Source organism: Caretta caretta, chromosome 6 (genome assembly GCF_965140235.1).
Source record: "Caretta caretta isolate rCarCar2 chromosome 6, rCarCar1.hap1, whole genome shotgun sequence".
NCBI classification, from domain to species: Eukaryota; Metazoa; Chordata; order Testudines; family Cheloniidae; genus Caretta; species Caretta caretta.
In genome coordinates this window covers 110409866-110430175 of record NC_134211.1, presented here as the reverse complement: position 1 = coordinate 110430175, position 20310 = coordinate 110409866, and the positions used below count along the sequence as shown (strand labels likewise).

Sequence of the window (20310 nt, the reverse complement as noted above, 5' to 3'; positions counted from 1 at the left end):
ACAATTACCCATGGTTGTAGACCACATCTGGGCAAACTTCATTGCAGGTTAAAAAACTGCTGAATGTGCAATACTGCAATAGGGAATTCTATAGGCACAATGAGGAGTTTATTGGGGTCTGTTGCACATCAGAACCAAGCATGGTTTTTGCCTAGTTTAACGCTAACACATAGCAGTGTGTGGCAAATTGCAGTGAAGTAAGCTCACTCACTTCCCCCTTCACTTCTTGAGTTAGAGAGTACAGATGACTCTTCCGTCAGAGTGTTTTGCTTCTATGTTTTTGCCATGCCTTAGGCTTAGAGTGTTCAAACCAGATGCAATCCTGTCTGGTCTCCCTAATATGTCCAGTATAATATTTATAATAAACATGTATTTAAACTGAGGGCTATCTTTGCGCACAGAACCCAGGAGCAACCCAGTCCCTCCCTCTCCTGTCTGTTTACTTCTAGACAGACTCAAAGGGAAAACAACCCCACCCCCCACTTCTCTGTTTTAAAGAGATAAATACACTCTTGCGTCCCCTTTGACATACTGGGCTCAGTTAATCCCTGGTGTAACTCCAAGGAATTAAATGGTATTTCCAAAGGGATGAATATGGCTCATTCATTACAAGTATAGAACTCGAGACTTAACATGTACTGGACTGCAGACCTGGTCAAAATAAAGAAGAGGCAGTGAGGTGGGCTTGAGACCACTGCTGAGAGGCAGTGTTATGGCTAAACCTGAAAAATCCCCCCCACCTCTGCCCCACAGCTGGCAAGCAGGAAGCACAGTATTGACAGTCCCCACCTCATGTGATATTTTCCCTGTACCTTTTTCTGATGGATAACATGCAGGACTGGCCCTAGACCAAATGGTGCCCCAGGCAAGGAGTGTCTATGGTGCCCCCCAAATTTGTTAAACTTTTGAATACCTTATTTTTTATTGCATTTGTAGCCCATTTCACAACTTTGATGCATGATTTATCCCTGTCATATAAGACAATACATTTGCACTCTAGGATCTATAAATCTCTGTTTATTCATGCCGTATAAAAAAATGCACAAAAAATTTGTTTCCTCTAAGCTTATAGACACTTTTTAATTTTAAGAGTAACTGAAGTTGCAGTGGGGGATGTTTAGGTTGGATATTAGGAAAAACTTTTTCACTAGGAGGGTGGTGAAACACTGGAATGCGTTACCTAGGGAGGTGGTAGAATCTCCTTCCTTAGAAGTTTTTTAAGGTCAGGCTTGACAAAGCCGTGGCTGGGATGATTTAATTGGGGATTGGTCCTGCTTTGAGCAGGGGGTTGGACTAGATGACCTCCTGAGGTCCCTTCCAACCCTGATATTCTATGATTCTATGAAATGTACTAACGTCAAGAAATTATACTGTCCTCAAACATTACATGTTAAGCATGGCAAAAGAAGTAATGATATGTATTTTATATTGTTGAGTAGATAAGGGTTTGATAGATATCTCTGGCATCTTATTAAATACGTCCTTTATTAGCCACTACTTACACCCTTCAAGTCTTAAAACACAAGTACACTTTCACAGTTACACAATGAAACAAGGGTCACAATATCGCAGCTGGGCTCTCACTTCATTCTTATATCTCACTGCCTGACTGATGACGCCCTGCCCCTTATATATTTGTGAGGGCCTTGCTGACAACATTCTAAGAGGTTCAAGGACAATATAGTTCTCAGAAAGTCTGGAAGGTTCTATGATATTCTACAAAGGTCCAGAACATTCTAGATAAGTGAAAAATGAATCCACATACAGAATATCTGAAACATTTTACTTCAAATATTTTAAATTCCCTTTTGTCACTAACAACAAAAACAGCATCCCGAGCCTGGCGCCCTCCAAGCCCAGCACCTGGGTTGTCTCCGCTAAATCCAGTCCTGGGTACGTGCACCAAAAATGGGACTTGGGGGCACTTCAGAGGGGAGCTACATCTTATGGGCTTATTTAGGTTTCTCTCAGGCTTTTAGATGTGGCAGTCCTGTTCTTTGTTAAAGGAGTGGTTCAGCAACCTCACTGCTTTGGGGATAATAGGTCCCCACCTCTCAGGAATATTTTTTTTTTAGTTTTTTATAAAGTGACAGGAGATACATGAACAGAACGTGATGTAGAGTTGTAATATTTAATCATTATTACCAGTAAGTCACTTGGAATAAAAATATATGCCGTGTGGACAATAATCCTCAATAGTGATGCAACAATAGTTAATAAAATTATTTTAATTTATTCTACAATGTTAAGTTGTTCTAAACTTGCCTGTGTTGTTATTAAACTTGAATACTTGTATAAATGTGGTGCATGGAAAATGACAGCTTATATATTTGGTTTTAGTTGCTTGTTTTATTAAATGAAGTATTCAGGCTTACTAAAGAAACAGGAAACCTTTGCTTTTTCCTAATAAGTGACAGGCACAAGAAGCTTCAAGAAGAATTCCTCTTCCTTGCCCATAAATCTGTACCTCTCACCTCCAGGTCCAATTGCAGAGCCTGGAATGCAGTTTCGTAACTTTTTTGTTATATTAATTTATATTATTTACTTTATGTAATGTAAGAGAGTTTTGAACGTTAGTTATTGTGATTTGAGTTTTGTACAGAGTGTTCCAGTGGGCGTTTTTAATTATGAATTGAGTGTGAGGCTACTGTAGATTATAATCTTGAATACGGTTTGGTTAAAAGGCAGACACTCAACAGGAGTGCTTTCTCAAAGAGCCAGACACTTGCACCTTGTAAGGACTGTGAAGATATTCTTCTCTCATCTTGAAGAGAAGTGGTATATAAGCTTGTGGTTTGTTAGGGCCACAAAAAGTAGAAACAGAAGTCTCCTGCTCTCCCTTCCCACCCCTTTCTCTCTTCATAAAGAAAAAAGTCTGTTTCAAACTCACACAAAGAATTCTAGGAATATGCTTACTAGAAACTGATTTGTTGTATAAGCCCTCTAAGGTCACTTTAAGGAAAACACATGTACAGCAGAAGTGTTTATTTGCAAAATGTTTTTGTACTTATATGCAAGCCTCCTGATAACTGCCTGATACCACTGCTATATAAATAGTAAGATGTTTTGTGCACAAATATAGTAATGTCATTTAATATCCTGGTTACTTACATAAGAAGCCTTTAAGAGCAGAATGTCTATGGGCATTAATTAGTCATCTGGCAATGCCTGAGCAACTTTCTGGCTAAAAAGAGCCACCTCTCCAAGAACTGTAAAAAAATCAATGCCTTCTTTGAGGACTATTTAACTAAATACCCTTTTTAAGAATCATGTAATTTTTTTAAAAAAACTATTTTAAAGCTAAAAGGCTTTCATATAAAAAGTAATGCTGTTTGGACTGGACTTACCTGAAACCAAATTTCAACTCCTATTAAATGCTAACAAAACTAAAAGAATTTCTCGGAAAATGGACTAAATACAAGAAAAAGTTAAAACACTAAACTTTAAAGATATTCTGAGAGTTAGTTTCCTCCACGAGAATAAGGACAGTTACCACCCTGTGGCATATGCAAATAGATTCAGCTCATGAATGAGCTGAAGGTACCACCATCCCATGAAGATCTTAAGCCAAGGGGAGTATGTCTACACAGCCCAGGTCAATAGACTCAGGCTAACAGGGCTAGCACTCTAAAAGTAGCTGTGTGGACAGTGCTTTGAAGTTGTGGCTTGGGCTAGAGCTTGAGCGCTGAAGGCTAGGGAGGGGGTTGGGCTTCAAAGTGCTGTCTGTTTAGCTATTTTTTAGAGCACTAGCATGATCCCCGCTAGCCCAACTCTGTTGCCGCCGGCTGGGTAGACATACCCGGAAAGGGTAAGCAGTTAATAGTTAAACCGAGACAAGGCTTAACAGAGGTGTGTCTTGCACCGCCAGTGAAACCAAGAAAGAAGAGTGTAAGTCTCTCTGAATTAAGCAAGCAGCACACTTTGCTCCTATTTCCCAACTTCAAATGCTGATCTCAACAGTCTGACCTCGCCTGGGCCTGTACATCTCATCTCTTTCAGGCAAGCAAATAGCATAAAATAAACTGAGAAGCCACCCCACAGCATCAAGAAGAAGCAACCTTCCAGTACAGCACTGCTTCTGCCACATACTGCTGTCACCAAGATGTCACCATTCTGGGTGAGAAGAAGTTTGCCAAAGCACAGTCAAAGAGCTAATTTCAATTTTTCTGGTCATAAAGTTAATGGGATCTTGAAGTGCTACTGTAACTTAACCACTTCTCCAAAACACCACAATGATTCAGACTACATATTCCTGAAGAGAAGACATACACTAACCTTGGTAAACAGAGAAACAGCAGATTTAATTTGAATATTAATACTCATTAATTTGCCCATCTCAAGACAGCTCCTTGAATAGCTAGTTTTAAGTAATGTAATTTAAATACTTTCTTTGGTTTCGTAAGACTTAGTTAAGGTCACTTACCTTTTCCCATTTATAAACTGTTAGGTTATCCATGATAAATCAAATAGGACTCACATACCCTTAACCAAGATGCCTTTGCCCATCTACAAACTGTTTTAGTTATCTATGATACACTGCGACAGGACTCACTACTGATAATATATTTTGGTCTTGACTTATCTAGAGAAGAGCACCCCCACCAGAGATACACCTACTTTCAAGGGGGTCATCTATGTCTGTATGTGGAGAGCTTTTAACAGAGAAAAGAGATTGTAACTGAGGTGACCGTTGTTTATTTATTTGTGTTTGTCTTGCTTTTATTTTATTTTTGTTCGTTTAACAATAAAATAGTCATAGTTAACTGTGATTATTTTGCTTGTTTTTAAATTGTGGTGTCTCCTAAGGCATGGAAAAGAACACCATGTTACTATAATAGAATCATAGTGTCATGCTGGAAGGCACCACGAAAGGTCATCTAGTTCAGCCCCCCCGCACTGAGGCAGGACCAAGCAGAGACAACCTGTACCTGCTGATAGTGGGGGGGCAGAGTGAGAGCAGTGGCTTCAGCATATTTTACTGCACATAGGTGCTGGAACTAGGGGTGCTGGGCGTGCTGCAGCACCCCCTGGACTAAAGTGGTTTCCGTTATACACAGGGTTTAGTTTGGTTCAATGGCTCTCAGCACCCCCACTATAAAAATGGTTCCATCACCCGTTACTGCACATGCTTAGTCCATGTGAGCATCTTCAGGACAAGACAAACAGCAAATTTGGGGGGCATGTGACCCTGCATGCCCCCATCACATGTCATCTCTGGGACCAAGTAAACCTAAACCATCCCTGACAGGTGTTTATCTAACCTGTTCTTAAAAACCTTCACAGAAGGGGATTCCACAACCTCCTATGGTTACCTATTCCAGTGCTTAACTCTCCTTATAGTAAGAAAGTTTTCCCTAATATCTAACCTAACTTTCTCTTGCTGCAGATTAAACAGATTAAATATTAGTAAATAAACACAACTATGACATAGCTGGCATCACAGAAACCTGGTGGAATAATACACATGACTGGAATATTGGTATAAAAGGGTACAGCTTGCTCAGGAAGAACAGGCAGGGAAAAAAGGGAGGATTTATTGCCTTATATAGCAAAGACATATATGCTTGCATTGAGGTTGAGATACAAGTGGGAGGCAGACGTGTTAACAGTCTCTGGGTAAGGATGAAAGGGGTAAAAAACGAGGGTGATGGTAGGGTCTATTACAGACCACCTAACCAGGAAAAAGAGGTGAATGAGGCTTTTTTTAAACAACCAACAAAATCATCCAAAGCACAGGACTTGGTGGTGATGGGGGATTTCAATTACTCAGACATCTGTTGGGAAAATAACACAGCAGGGCATACATTATCCAGTAAGTTCTTAGAATGTATTGGAGACAATATTTTATTTCAGAAGGTGGAGAAAGCTACTAAGGCAGAGGCTGTTCTAGATTTCATTTTGACAAATAGGGAGGAACTGGTTGATAATTTGAAAGTGGAAGGCAGTTTGGGTGAAAGTGATCATGAAATGATAGAGTTCATGATTCTAAGGAATGGTAGGAGGGGGAACAGCAAAATAAAGACAATGGATTTCAAGAAGGCAGACTTTAGCAAACTCAGGGAGTTGGTAGGTAAGATCCCATGGGAAGCAAGTCTAAGGGGAAAAACAATTGAAGACAGTTGGCAATTTTTCAAAGAGACATTATTAATGGCACAAGAGCAAACTATCCTACTGCGTAGGAAAGATAGGAAGTATGGCAAGAGACCATCCTGGCTTAACCAGGAGATCTTCAATGATCTAAAAATCAAAAAAGAGTCCTACAAAACGTGGACACTGGGTCAAATTACAAAGGATCAATGTAAACAAATAACACAAGTATGTAGGGACAAAATTAGAAAGGCCAAAGCACAAAACGAGATCAAACTAGCTAGAGACATAAAGGGTAACAAGAAAACATTCTACAAATACATTAGAAGCAAGAGGAAGACCAAGTATAGGGTAGGCCCATTACTCAATGAGGAGGGAAAAATAATAACAGAAAATGTGAAAATGGCAGAGGTGCTTAATGGCTTCTTTGTTTCGGTTTTCACCAAGAAGGTTGGTAGTGACTAGGTGTCTAACATAGTGAATGTCAGTAAAAATGAGATAGGCTCAGAAGAGGCTAAAATAGGGAAAGAAGAAGTTCAAAATTACATGTCTTCAAGTCATCAGGGCCTGATGAAATGCATCCTAGAATACTCAAGGAGCTGACTGAGGAGATATCTGAGCCATTAGCGATATGAAAGTAGAATGAATTATATTGAAATTATAATTCATTAAAGAAATGCTACTTGAAGGATTTGTTGAAATATAGTTGTCAGGAAGAGAAACATTAAGGAGTGTGAGACAATGGGTCCTCAAACTAATTAACTTAGAGCTCCTACTGAGCTAGGAGATTGGTAAACGTTAGTATGCAAATAAGATATGTATGTATATTTATCAGTTTCTGCTTTCTTTTGTCTCTTATGTTAAACTGGCTTTGGCTTAGCTGTATAAATAAGTTATCTTGAGCCTCAGAGAGGGGCTCACATCTGGGTGCATTAGCAAAGCACTTTGCTAATAAACAGAGTGGTCTGACAAATTGTGTGAGTCCTGAATCTGACTTTGACAGCGATTATCTTTGAGAAGTCATGGAAGACGGGAAAGATTCCAGAAGCCTGGAAAAGGGCAAATATAGTGCCCATCTATAAAAAGGGAAATAAGGACAACCCAGGGAATTACAGACCAATCAGCTTAACTTCTGTACCCAGAAAGATAATGGAGCAAAATGGGACCGGGGGGGGGGGGGTAATAGGCTCCTATATAAGAAAAATGGGACATCTGGTCACCCTATCCATTCAGGAAGTTGGGCAGGTGGCCTAGAGAGAAGGGAAGCCAGCAGCATAAGGATGTCAGGAGTCCTGGTACAGAGAGGGGAAGGATCAGCCATGGGAGGGGGCAGGGAGATCTGCTCATTGGGGAGAGAGAGGAAACCCTTACTTGGTTTCCATCACGAGCATTCATCCTGAAACTTGGAAACTCCCTTGCTGCTTATTTCTTTCCCCATCAGAAGCCTCTGTTTGACAGCTAGTTGCTGGGGAAATGTTACAAACAAAGGCTGAGGCAGAGCACTTTCAGTGGGGAACCAGCAGCATCAACTGAGGAACTCAAACAAACAGAAATATTTCTAAAGAAAATGTTTATCTATGCTTTCCAGGAGAGGTCAGCAGCAGCTATTACTCACAGCAGCCAAATAGCACAGTCTAGGATTGTCACTATACTATTCATGTTATATAATTCACTCCCAGCTTCTATACACGGTTTAACCAAAGGAACAGGAAATCTCAAAGCCCCACCCAGTGACAGCCCACTGCCAAATGACAGCCATCATTATTATTTGTACTACAGTAGCACTTAGAGACTCAGCCAAGATCAGGGCTCATTGTGCTAGGCGCTGCCCCTATATATAGCAAGAGACCATCCCTGCCCTGAAGAGCTTACAATCTAAATAGGCAAGACAGCCAGGGAAAGTATCATTATACAGATGGGAAATTGGCAGCCAGAGAGATTAATGACTTGTCCCAGAACCAGGAACTGAACTTAAAACTCCTGTGTCCCAGTCCAGTGTTTTAACCACAGAAGCCTCTCTTGCTGGTAATAGCTCACCTTACCTGATCACTCTCGTTACAGTCTGTATGGTAACACCCATTGTTTCATGTTCTCTGTGTATATAAATCTCCCCACTGTATTTTCCACTGAATGCATCCGATGAAGTGAGCTGTAGCTCACGAAAGCATATGCTCAAATAAATTTGTTAGTCTCTAAGGTGCCACAAGTACTCCTTTTCTCTCTGCAAGCTATTTCCCTCACACAAAAAATTGATTTTGTTTACACTGGGTATTTTTATACTACCTTTGCAGCTCCAGTCTGACTAATGTATAAAGATTCCAGAAGGTATACGCATAAACAAAAATCCCACATCCAGACTACATCCCGGAGCTGTAAGGGCTTTTGGGTAAGGATCCAGGTTTTGTTGGGACTTGGGCCCAGGTCTAGTCTCCATTATGGAGTTTGATAAATGCTCAGTGGCCAATGTCCTATCCACTTGAATGCAAGGATTAGTATAAAGCACATACTGTCAAGCAGTTTTCAAAACTGAAGTATGCAAAGGGTTTATCTTCTCCTAGAAACCAATGTTAAACTTTAACAATATTCAACATGGTCATTTATAATGGTCAATTTCATGGTGTTGTTTTTAATTATATAGAATGCCATCTCCTTAATTCAATCACTGGTTAATTTGATCCCCCATTCAGTTGGATCATAACCTAAGGAACCGAATCATTTATATTAAAAGAATAACACATCTCTCCAACCTTTATTTGGATCAATTTCAATCACTTTACGCAGGTTTTATTAAATCAATGGCTAGAGAAAATTGTCATTTAACAAAGAGCCAGAATTCTGAATGAGATTGAAAAAAAAAAAGTAGCCCAAGGAAGGCACATGGTAATAAAAGATTAGCATAACTAAGGCCAGGTCTACTCTATAAATTTACATAGGTCTAACTAAATCACTCCAGGGTATGAAAAATCCACATCCCTGATTGACACAGTTATACCAACCTAACCCCCAGCATAAGCAGCGCTTTGCTGATAGGAGATCTTTTCTCATTGACAAAGCTACCGCCTCTATGAGAGGCGAATTAACTACACTGACAGAAGAAGCTCTCCCATTGGCATAGTAGCGTCTTCACTGAAGCGCTACAGTGACGTAGCTGCTCCAGTGCAGCTGCACAGCACTCTAAATGTAGACCTGCCCTAAGAGTTGTGTTATTCCAATTTAGTTACACTGATGCTATAATCACTGTCATGTGCTACGGAATCTGAGATACGCACCAAATGATCATATATGTAACAAGATCAGCTACTTAATTCAAAGTGATAAAAACAGGCTAGACTGAAATAACAAGGCAGTGTATGTGTGTGTAAAATATATATTTAACAAATTAATGATATCATGGTTTGTCACTAGAGCTGGGCAAACTATTTGCAAAAAAACAATTTGTTTGGCAAACTTAGCTCACTTTCCTGTCTGCGCATGATCAACCAACAGATTGCAATTTATAACAATGTGTTCATTATTCAAAGTAATTGGACAAATACTTTGTACAAACAGATAGCCTATGGGTTGCTTACAAACTGTTCTCGGTATTCAATAGTCTCAATTCAGTATTTCAGCTGTGTGATTGGACACCAAAGTCACATGGTATTGTTTCTTTTCCCCACCTGAGTGGATGGCTTGGCCTTTATAAAGCATCTCAGCTTCTGCTCAAAATACATTTGTTTTTACTACAAAGCAAATTCTGTTCAGTCACAAAACATATCTCTTGTCCATGGACTCAAATTTGCTTTCCACAAACAAAACTTTTGTAAAAAAAATGAGTAAAACTGGATGGGAACATGGTGCTGTCAAGGTTCCTTCCCCACTCTGAACTCTAGGGTACAGATGTGGGGACCTGCATGAAAAACCTCCTAAGCTTATCTTTACCAGCTTAGGTCAAAACTTCCCCAAGGTACAAAATATTCTACCCTTTGTCCTTGGATTGGCAACTACCACCACCAAACAAATACTGGTTACTGGGGAAGAGCTGTTTGGACACATCTTTCCCCCCAAAATACTTCCCAAAACCTTGCACCCCACTTCCTGGACAAGGTTTGGTAAAAAGCCTCACCAATTTGCCTAGGTGACTACAGACCCAGACCCTTGGATCTTAAGAACAATGAACAATCCTCCCAACACTTGCACCCCCCCTTTCCAGGGAAATGTTGGATAAAAAGCCTCACCAATTTGCATAGGTGACCACAGACCCAAACCCTTGGATCTGAGAACAATGAAAAAGCATTCAGTTTTCTTACAAGACGACTTTTAATAAAAATAGAAGTAAATAGAAATAAAGAAATCCCCCCTGTAAAATCAGGATGGTAGATACCTTACAGGGTAATTAGATTCAAAACATAGAGAACCCCACTAGGCAAAACCTTAAGTTACAAAAAAGATACACAGACAGAAATAGTTATTCTATTCAGCACAATTCTTTTCTCAGCCATTTAAAGAAATCATAATCTAACACCTACCTAGCTAGATTACTTACTAAAAGTTCTAAGACTCCATTCCTGGTCTATCCCCGGCAAAGCAGCATATAGACAGACAGACCAGACCCTTTGTTTCTCTCCCTCCTCCCAGCTTTTGAAAGTATCTTGTCTCCTCATTGGTCATTTTGGTCAGGTGCCAGTGAGGTTACCTTTAGCTTCTTAACCCTTTACAGGTGAGAGGATTTTTTTCTCTGGCCAGGAGGGATTTTAAAGGGGTTTACCCTTCCCTTTATATTTATGACAGGTGCCCCTAGTTCATGGGAGCCGGAAGGACTGCAAAAGCGGAGATGGGGAGGAAGCAACCAAAATGAGCCAAATCTGGGTGGCATTATGACCCCATGTGTCAGATTGCAACACCACTCACGCAAATTTGGCCCAGCCACCCTTCCATAATGACAGAGGGTCAACTAGGCCAAATTTCAGTGAGCTGCATTATGCCCTGGTACATGGGGTAGCAACAGCACTCACTCACATTCACTCAAATTTGGCCTAGCCACCCCTCTGTCATGCCAGCAGGGATGGGGCTACACTGTTATACCACCCAGCTCCAATCAGGGCCAGAGGAAGGGCTGGACCCCCTTTTGCACCCCTGCCAAGTTCAAGTTCTCAAAAGTGAGGGGGCATGGCCCCCTTTGTTTACAAAAAAAATGAGGGGAATGGCCCTTTGCCCCCCACCCCCATCCAGAACTCATGCCCTAGTTGTCGGTATGTTGTACACCAGAGCCACTTACAACATTGTGGCAACAACAAAGATAGAACTCTGATAGTTCTGCTTAAAAAGCAAAGGCAGTTTGCCTGATTGCAATATAGGGCCTATGAGACCCAGTTGATCAGTTCTGATTCCATCTAGCAGAGGGAAGTGATACACATTTACATTAGACAACTCATAATATATTTAATTCAAAATTGCTCAAAATAAAGGATGTAGGTTTAGCTATTTTAAAATAGTTATCATTTTGATCCTGAGCTTTTGTTCAAATTAACCAGTGACTGAATTAATAGGATTGAATTGAAATGTCAGTGCAGTGTAATTAGCAGGAAGTGTATATACACGAAACTGAATACAAGTGACGAAGGATACTCTGTGCCTCCTGAGATGCCTCTCTAGCTCCCATTTTATTATATATTACAGTGTTTATTACAGTGTTGTTAGCATACTGTGCACCTCACATACATTTTGGGATTAACATACTGTGGGCAGAGAGGCACCACCAAAATCAAATGAGTTATAGAATCATAGAATCATAGAATATCAGGGTTGGAAGGGACCCCAGAAGGTCATCTAGTCCAACCCCCTGCTCGAAGCAGGACCAATTCCCAGTTAAATCATCCCAGCCAGGGCTTTGTCAAGCCTGACCTTAAAAACCTCTAAGGAAGGAGATTCTACCACCTCCCTAGGTAACGCATTCCAGTGTTTCACCACCCTCCTAGTGAAAAAGTTTTTCCTAATATCCAACCTAAACCTCCCCCACTGCAGCTTGATTTAAATGTTATGTTATGATTTAAATGTTGCTCTCCTAGCTGCATAGAATATGGACAATAAAAGGAGCACTTGTTTTTGGCAAACTTATGTTGTTCATATGGTTTCGGGGGAGGGAATACAGAATGCAATTATCTGTTTCAGTCTGGTTTAGTTAACTGAAAGCCACAAAGAAATGGGATGTTACATCACAAACTTGGCAATACTCCCTCAAGTGTACAATACATGTATTTAATGTGGGGAAAGCTGGAAACGCCAACAATTTTTAAAGTTATGAATAGAACCAGTGCTTCCCAGGCTATGACCTCTCTGGCACCCTGAGAAGGACAGAGAAATCCCATCTGCCATCAGCAACCCCACTAGCCAAATAAGGAATGGCATTAACAGGCTCCAAGGGGACAGGGGAATCTTATCAAGTTCTTCTGGACTGCAACACAGAGACACTGGAGGTCAAACGAGCAGAGCAAAAGCAGGAAGGACCCCATAATCCTCCTTCGAGGGTAAAGAAGGAAAAGAATTCCACAAGAGCAAAAATAACGCTGGTAACCAAATATAGTAAACCCAATAATTATCTGTAATTAGCTGTAGCTCACGAAAGCTTATGCTCAAATAAAGTTGTTAGTCTCTAAGGTGCCACTAGTACTCCTTTTCTTTTTGTGAATACAGACTAACACAGCTGCTACTCTGAAACCTAATAATTATCTGCATTCATATAATGCCTGGCATCCCAGAATCTCAAAGCACTTTACAAACATCAATGAATTAAGCCTCACTACAGTCCTGGGAGACAGGCAGTGTGTCAGCATTATATACCTATAATACTGACTACTTAGCACTTTTCATCTCAAAGAGTTCTACAGAGGTGTGTAACTATTATCTCCGTAACACACACACACACACACCCCTTTATACAGCTGGCTGGAGACACCAACACTCTGACCCTCCCCCCTTGTGGGGTTCCGCCTGGGCTCCCACTAAAGCCACAGACGGGTACAGTGCGATTTTATAGAATCATAGAATATAAGGGTTGGAAGGGACCCCAGAAGGTCATCTAGTCCAACCCCCTGCTCGAAGCAGGACAACCATAGCCATGCACCCCAAAGATTTCGAGCCCCAGTCAGCTGATATGTGCCAGCCACTGATGTTTTATTGCAGTGTGAACATACCCTTGGGCTAAGGAAGTAGTCTAGGGTCACACAGCTGTGCCACACTTCCCAATACCCAGTCCCAGGGTGTATTCATCAGACCACACTTCTTCAATTTGTAACTAACAAATTACTCGCACAACCAAATGGCAACTGACTGGGCAACAATAGGGTGACCAGATAGCAAGTGTGAAAAATCAGGACACTTTTTTTTCTGGAAGGGGTATAGTTGTCTATATAAGACAAAGCCCCTAATATCGGGAAGTCTGGTCACCCTAGGCAATGACAAGATTAAAAACTTTAACTACAAGCACGTGCGCCTGCCCAGAGTTTAAAGGACATAACTGGCTCAAGGGCAGCATCAGCTATTTCCTCCGTCCCCCTTCGGGGACCCTCTCGTGCCCCTACAGGGGGGCGGGTAAATAGGCGCTTTCCTTCCCCTAACTCCCCACCTGCCTTTAAAGAGCAAAACTGGACTTTGTCAGAACGAGAAGAGTGGCAGACACCCCTTCAAAGAGACCCCGCCCTGCCCTGCGCTGCCCCCTTGCGCTGGCCAGTCCCAAACCTCCCAAGAAAGCGTTAAGGAGGGGAGAGGGCGGGGGAGGGATTTTGCTGGCCCAGCTCAGCTGCGCTCTCTCTGGACTAGACAGACACCCGGCCCGGCCCTGGCACGAGCCCTCCCGCTTCCCCACCCCTCGCCGTACAAAAAGCCGCCCGACAAGTTTCTTGGAACTTTGCCTGCCCTGACGCAAACAATGGTGCAGGGCCCCCATCCTCCCGGGGCAGCCAATAGGCAGCTGGGAGACCCGGTTGCCACCAATCAGAGGGAGCTGGACAGTTCCCCGGTCCTGACTGACCTTCAGCCGGCTGGCGTAGGGGGGGGATAAAAGAGCCCAGAGGCGGCAGCGGAGGTTTGGCTGCCGCAGCTGCCGCCCCTCCCGCCTTAGAGCCAGGCAGACCCGGCGGGGACCCGGCGCGGCCCGAGCCAAGCGGGAGGCAGCACGAGCCCCACGGGGAGCTGGCCCGGGAGCGGCCGCCGTGGCCGAGGGCTCCCGCGAAGCGCCCCCCCAGCTCATTCAGTGAAGCCGCAGCAGCGCCTGGAAGCCGGGGCTCGGCAGCGGCCCGGCCAAGCCGCAGAGCGGGCGCAGAGAGAAGCCTCCCCGCCCCCGGGTGGGCGCCGCTGCCCTGCGAGCAGCCAGAGGTGAGCGCCGAGCCACGGCTCTCCTCCGGCGCCTGCTGCCTGGGCTCGCCCGGCCGCTGCGCCGCCCACTGCGCGCCGGTCTCCCCGGCCGGGAGCGCCGGCTCGGCCAGGGGTGCCCGGGAGGAGGGACCTGAGGCGGGGAGGGGCAGATTCCGGGGAGGCTGAAGGGAGAAGATGGAGACTCGGGCAGGGAGCGGGAGGGACGGGGCAGGAGAAGGGGCTGGGCTGGGAGGGCGGGTGAGGGCACAGGAGCCGAGAGAGGGGACGCGGGGACAGGGAGAGGCAGCTTGGGGGTGGGTCAGGATCGGAGCTGGGCGAGTGGGGGGAGGGTTGGGGACGGGGCACAGGGAGCTGGGTCACGGGGGGTGAGATTTGGGGATGGGACACAGGGAGCTGGGTCACGGGGGGTGAGATTTGGGGACGGGACACAGGGAGCTGGGTCACGGGGGTTGAGATTTGGGGATGGGACACAGGGAGCTGGGTCACGGGGGGTGAGATTTGGGGATGGGACACAGGGAGCTGGGTCACGGGGGGTGAGATTTGGGGATGGGACACAGGGAGCTGGGTCACGGGGGGTGAGATTTGGGGATGGGACACAGGGAGCTGGGTTACGAGGGTGAGTGGGGGGACATTTGGGGATGGGGAATAGGGAGCTGCGGTATGGAGGTCAGTGGAGGAGATTTGGGGACAGGGCACAGGGAGCTGGGTCACAGGGGTGAATAGGGAGATTTGGGGGGTGGGGAACAGGAAGCCGGGTTATGGGCGTGAAATTTGGGGACAGGGAGCTAGGTTATGGGTGTGAGATTGGGGGGTGGGGAACAGGGAGCTGGGTTACAGGGGTGAGATTTGGGGATGGGACACAGGGAGCGGGGTGAATGGGGGGATATTTGGGGATGGGGAACAAGGAGCTGGATTACAGGTGTGAGTGGGGGGAGATTGGGGGGGAACAGTTGAGTTAGGAAGACTGAGACTTTATAAAATTATAAGTTATATTCGCCTCTGATGGACTGAAATTTCTCAGTCAGATTTATCAGCATATTGCATTTGAAAAAAGCTTGAATCCTCTGAAGCTGGTAATTTCTTGTTAAATTAGATTTGTTTGCTTGTGTTTCCAGCTCTGGACTTCCTATCTTAGCCTTGCTTTGTTTGCCTATAATTCAGACAAAGGTGAGGCGGGTTAGTGCATCTCTACCATTTTGTATATTATTGAAAATATGTGCCCTCCTGAGCCAAAAATGTACAAAGCTAGAGGAACCCCAGAACAGTTCTTTTCCACTTAGTACCTTCGTCAGGATGGCAAAACATAAGCCTTGTTTACAAGGAAAGGCACCGTCTTAGTCTCTTGGTTGCCAAAGTGAATCATTTGACACATGCCCTACCACCTTGAAGATTGCCTCAAGGCTGTTTAAACAGGACAGTGACTGTGAGGAGATCTCTGTGGCCTTGGGAAAGAACATTTCAGTTTGGACCAGATTGATAGTTCAGTTTGCTGAACTGATCAATCTGAATCAGCCTTACCCTCCACATAAAAGTTAGAAATTAACTGTGATTAAAAGCACAACCAGAGTTGCGGGAAAAAAGAACAGGGCTTTGCTGGGGAGAGGTATGTGTGTTACTGTGCTGTCCCCAGGTTCACTGGGGAAGGGGGAGTGACTGACTGACTAGCAATCATTAAATCGTGTTTTTGGTTTGTTTTTTTGGGAAGTGTTTCTGTAGGTCTTGGACCTAATGAGGCATTTTGACAACAAAGTGGGGAAAAGCCCCTCCTGAAGCCCAAGCTCAGCGATGCCCTGGAACGTCAAATGGCTGAACAGTTACAGCAGCCACAATTCCCAGTCCCAAAAGCAATGTAAGAAATCCTCCTTCGCCTTTTACCAGGCAGTGAGGGACTTGGTGCCTGTGTGGCTTCTGGAGGACATAAGGACAATGGAGGCCTTTCACTGGGAAGAAGGAGGAAAGGTGAGCACCTATTCTCCCTCTGAGGCTCTTCTCTATGCCCTGGTGCACAACCACCAACCTTACGCTCAGTACCTACTGAGTAAATTTCCTCAGAGCGCCCTGGCCATACCCAGCCAAAACTTCAGCTGCTGCCAGTCATCAGCTCCTCACCTGGCCATGGCAGTTCGCTACAACCGCACCCACATCCTCTTCAGAATACTGAAAGCCATCAGAGGCTTTCCAGAGAAAGAGAGAGCCAGCTACTTGGACCGCAGGGGATGCAGTCGCGTGGAAGGCAGCAAAACTGTCTTGCACGTGGCCTGTGAACTGTTGAGACCTGAATGTTTGCTTTTATTGCTGGGTCATGGGGCATCGCCCTGCTTACGTGATTGCACTGGGAATACCCCCTTGGACATCTTGCTCCAGCAGATTTCTCAGACCCCTGCGGTTAACATGCGCACCAAGTTCCTCTTGCTGGACTCCCTTTTCCTCTTCATGCCTCAGGAACTCCAATTTTCAATGAAACAGCAACTGCTGGACAATCCTCAACACTGGGAGGACCTTTTGGGAGAGAACAGATTCCAGTGGCTGGCAGGTTTAGCTCCTACATCTCTGTTCATCACAGCTATGCGTGTCTTAATCAGGAGCATTTCACCTGAACAATTCCCAGAGGCACTGGAAAATCTGCCTTTGCCACAGTTTCTGAAGCCTTTAGACTTGAAATTGAAGAGCTAGGGGATGTGCCCAAGAACCTCCAGCTTGTGTGGTTTCAGTATAAAGAGCTGTTAATGCAGAAGTGGGGCAATTCTCTTGTTTTAATTAGTACATGTTTTTAAAAGGATTGTATCTGGCACTTTACATATCTTTTTATTTAAAGATCATTGTGGTGAGTAATTTTCACACCACTTTTTATAAAAGTATTCTATGGTATGTGTAACTTAGGATTCATGGGTGTATATATCTGTAAATAGGTATAAATAGACCAGTGGCAGATATGACTGAAATAGAAATCTAGCAATTTTAAGCTCTGAAGTGACACATCCATGTGAGAGTGGTAGAGATAGGGCCCTTTGGTTTTGTCCTATCTTTCATTTAACCATGGCACAATTCTGGAACAAAATAATTTATTTTTACAAGTATCATAGTTGTCATGGAAGAATATAGACACATTAAGGAACAGGTGAAAAATTCTTGATCTTATACAAAAACCAAGGTATTTTTAAAATAATCTAATTAAATTAGGATGGCAGGAATATACATCTGAACAAAAATGGCCATTTGTATGAAAACTGGATTATTTTCCCATAATGTTGTGTGTTCCCTTTGTCCTTCAGTGAAATCCGAGGGGCCTAGTTGTCATTTCTTCTTTTTACTGTGGAGGGAATGGAAGGAGCAGAAAACATGCTCTCTTTGGCCAAGTTTCGGTTAGAGGGAGGAAGGGGGTAATACATCATGGTTCCATCCTCTGTCAGTCCTGCAGAAGCCCCTTCACATGAACACTCTATGTTTGAAGTGCTATCATCTTTGGGGAGTGACTAGGAAAAGAAGGAGCAGAGCTGGGCAGAGCCATTCTCCTTACTATTGTCCTCCTGCAAACCCACAGGGACTTTTTTGTGCAAACTGATGTCTGTATTCTGTCATGTGGATTCTTTGTTGTCATTCCCCATCCCTACCCCAAACATGTTGACATAGGTTGTTGAAAAGCCTATGGCATCCTTAGTCCCTGTGAGTATTTAGGGGGTAGCTTGGATGCACTGGACCTCCACCTGAATATCTTGACCCTGAGTGGATGACCAGAGATCCATGAAATATTCCCAGAGATTCTCCAGACATCTCTGCACTGGGAGGGCTATGCCCTCGTCTGCTCTGCAAGGAGCAAACCTTGCCTTCCCCCACCAGTCATTGTAATCTTCATGGCTTCCACAGAGTTTTCCACCTACCTTTGGCCCTACAGGACATTAGCTGAGCTGTCGGGTTGTTTTGCACTAAGACTCTTGCCATGGAGTCAGTTATTGCATTAGAGATTTCAGCCTCCTAGCTCCCTACAGGGTGAGCACGGAGCAGAAGTGAAAAGCCCGAGTTTGAAACATAAATCCCTTTGATCACGAACAAGTTTGGTGGGAAAAACTATGAAAAACACAGAGCAAGCAACTGTAAATTGTTCACAGTTCAGCTGAATAGATTCTAGAGAGTTTATCCAGTGTGGAACTCTCCTCTTTTTAAAAACATACAGTTCTACTGGATATATGATAAAATAGGAAATATTAGAGGGTTGGTATGCTTCAGAAATTTGAGATACAAGAGAGGGAAAAAATAGCTTGTTTTATGCTGAGGTAATGCCTTCCAGAAAAAAAACCAAGAGGGTGATTGCTCAAGCTAATTAACACAGGAAATGCAGATCCCTTGCTGGAAGGGGGGGGTCTTGAAATAACCAAAATATGCAATCTTTGATCCTTGAGACCCGCCCCTTCCCCCATTGCCTCAGGGATAACAAAATACAGCCCTGTAGTAGAATTCACTGAACTGCTCAAAACCAAGAATGCCTCTCACAGCAGTATAAAAACCTATATTACTGGATTCTTCATGCAACTATATCTTTCCCATTATTCCAGGAGCACTACTGTATAAGTTTATTGCATAAATAAACTAGAAGATAAAGCAATCAGTTTTAACTGTGCTGACACCAATCCTTTGCTGCCCACTCCATGCACACACAAAAAACTAGCCTTCATAACCATGTATCATAGGGATAATATACCATGGGCTGGGGAAATATAGGGTTTTGAAAGGATGCTTGGAAGTAAAGAACTGATTATTTTAGCACGTTTTCTATTCCACCCAAAGGTGTTTACTGATGTGAGACAGCAGAATTTGAGTGGTTTGTGCTCTCAGCAGAGCCTGTACATGCAGGCAACAGCCTCATTCTGCAGGGTTATTGTATTAAAAAAACTAGACTATTTTATTCTCTTTCCTCTCACATCTGCTTTTCCTGCTCCCCCAGCCCTCTCAAATGGTGCAGTTGCCACTTTCCACAGCAATTACTCACTGCAATGCTAGCATAAAACTTTTACTCACCTCCCTCAGCAAGAAGAGAGGGTGTATTATGCAGAACATTACACATTCTTATTGCTCCTTCCCTAGTGAAAACAAAAGAAAAGGTTAACATGAATATATTGTATCATGATCATTTCCCAGACTCCTGTAACCGTGCCTTAGTGGGTCACAACTGAGAATACCGAATTCAGGACAAACTGCTGAGAAATAGGGCAGACACACCCCAAAACTGGTGGTTATTCTCCCATAAGATATACCAAACCAGCAACAAAAGTAAACGTTCACCACTCTGGCTAACAAGGAGTCAGACAAATAGTGGATTGGATCTGTTCTTGCAGCATAATTCCTGCATGTCCTATGTGATCTTGCCATGAAGCTCTGGCAAATGTTTGGAACCCAATTAACGTCAAGTCAATGTAGATATTAATGTTCTCCATAGTGTAGGTACCTTGGCATTTAGCCATGAAAACAATATGGTGGTGTACCTCGGTTTCCCCTCTCATACAGCATATTAGGTGTGTAATGTTTTTTTTCCTGTGTACAGTTTCAAGACTGGTTACAGGCAGTAACTGTGAAACATCAGTATTACAAGGTCTTTTAACATAAAGTGTGTTGTCATGTAATGAAACAGTATAACCATAAAGGCTTCTAGCACATAGCGAGTTCTTATGTATCACTCCCAACATGTTCAAGAGTTTTTCCAAAAGATCATGCACATTGTACATTCTTACAGTTTTTGGTATCAGCAACACATTAGTCACAAAAGTTAACATTAGCATGAATATTAACATCAAATCTATTACAAGTGTACATTTACAAGCATTTTTGTTATGTCATGCCTTTGGCTCAATACCCTTGGAGTTTTGGCACTTTAGGGTT

At 43.5% G+C, this 20310-nt stretch overlaps 1 protein-coding gene across 2 annotated transcripts; it reads left to right on the top strand.

The window, feature by feature from the left end:
* Nucleotides 1-13884: 13884 nt before the first annotated feature.
* On the top strand, nt 13885-20089 carry ANKRD9 (ankyrin repeat domain 9). Of its 2 annotated transcripts, none has more exons than XM_048852936.2 (2): nt 13885-14439; nt 16156-20089. In XM_048852936.2, exon 2 carries the CDS (start codon nt 16225-16227, stop codon nt 17110-17112), a length of 888 nt encoding a protein of 295 aa, XP_048708893.1. In that variant the 5' UTR covers nt 13885-14439; nt 16156-16224; the 3' UTR covers nt 17113-20089. The 2 variants fall into 2 exon arrangements, with proteins under 2 accessions (XP_048708893.1, XP_048708892.1); XM_048852935.2 differs by having other exon boundaries at nt 13886-14439; nt 16145-20089.
* The last annotated feature ends 221 nt before the right edge of the window (nt 20090-20310 follow it).

What these genes read in the sequence shown, in the direction of transcription:
- ANKRD9 (XM_048852936.2), top strand. Translation starts at nt 16,225, where the DNA reads ATGCCCTGGAACGTCAAATGGCTGAACAGTTACAGCAGCCACAATTCC.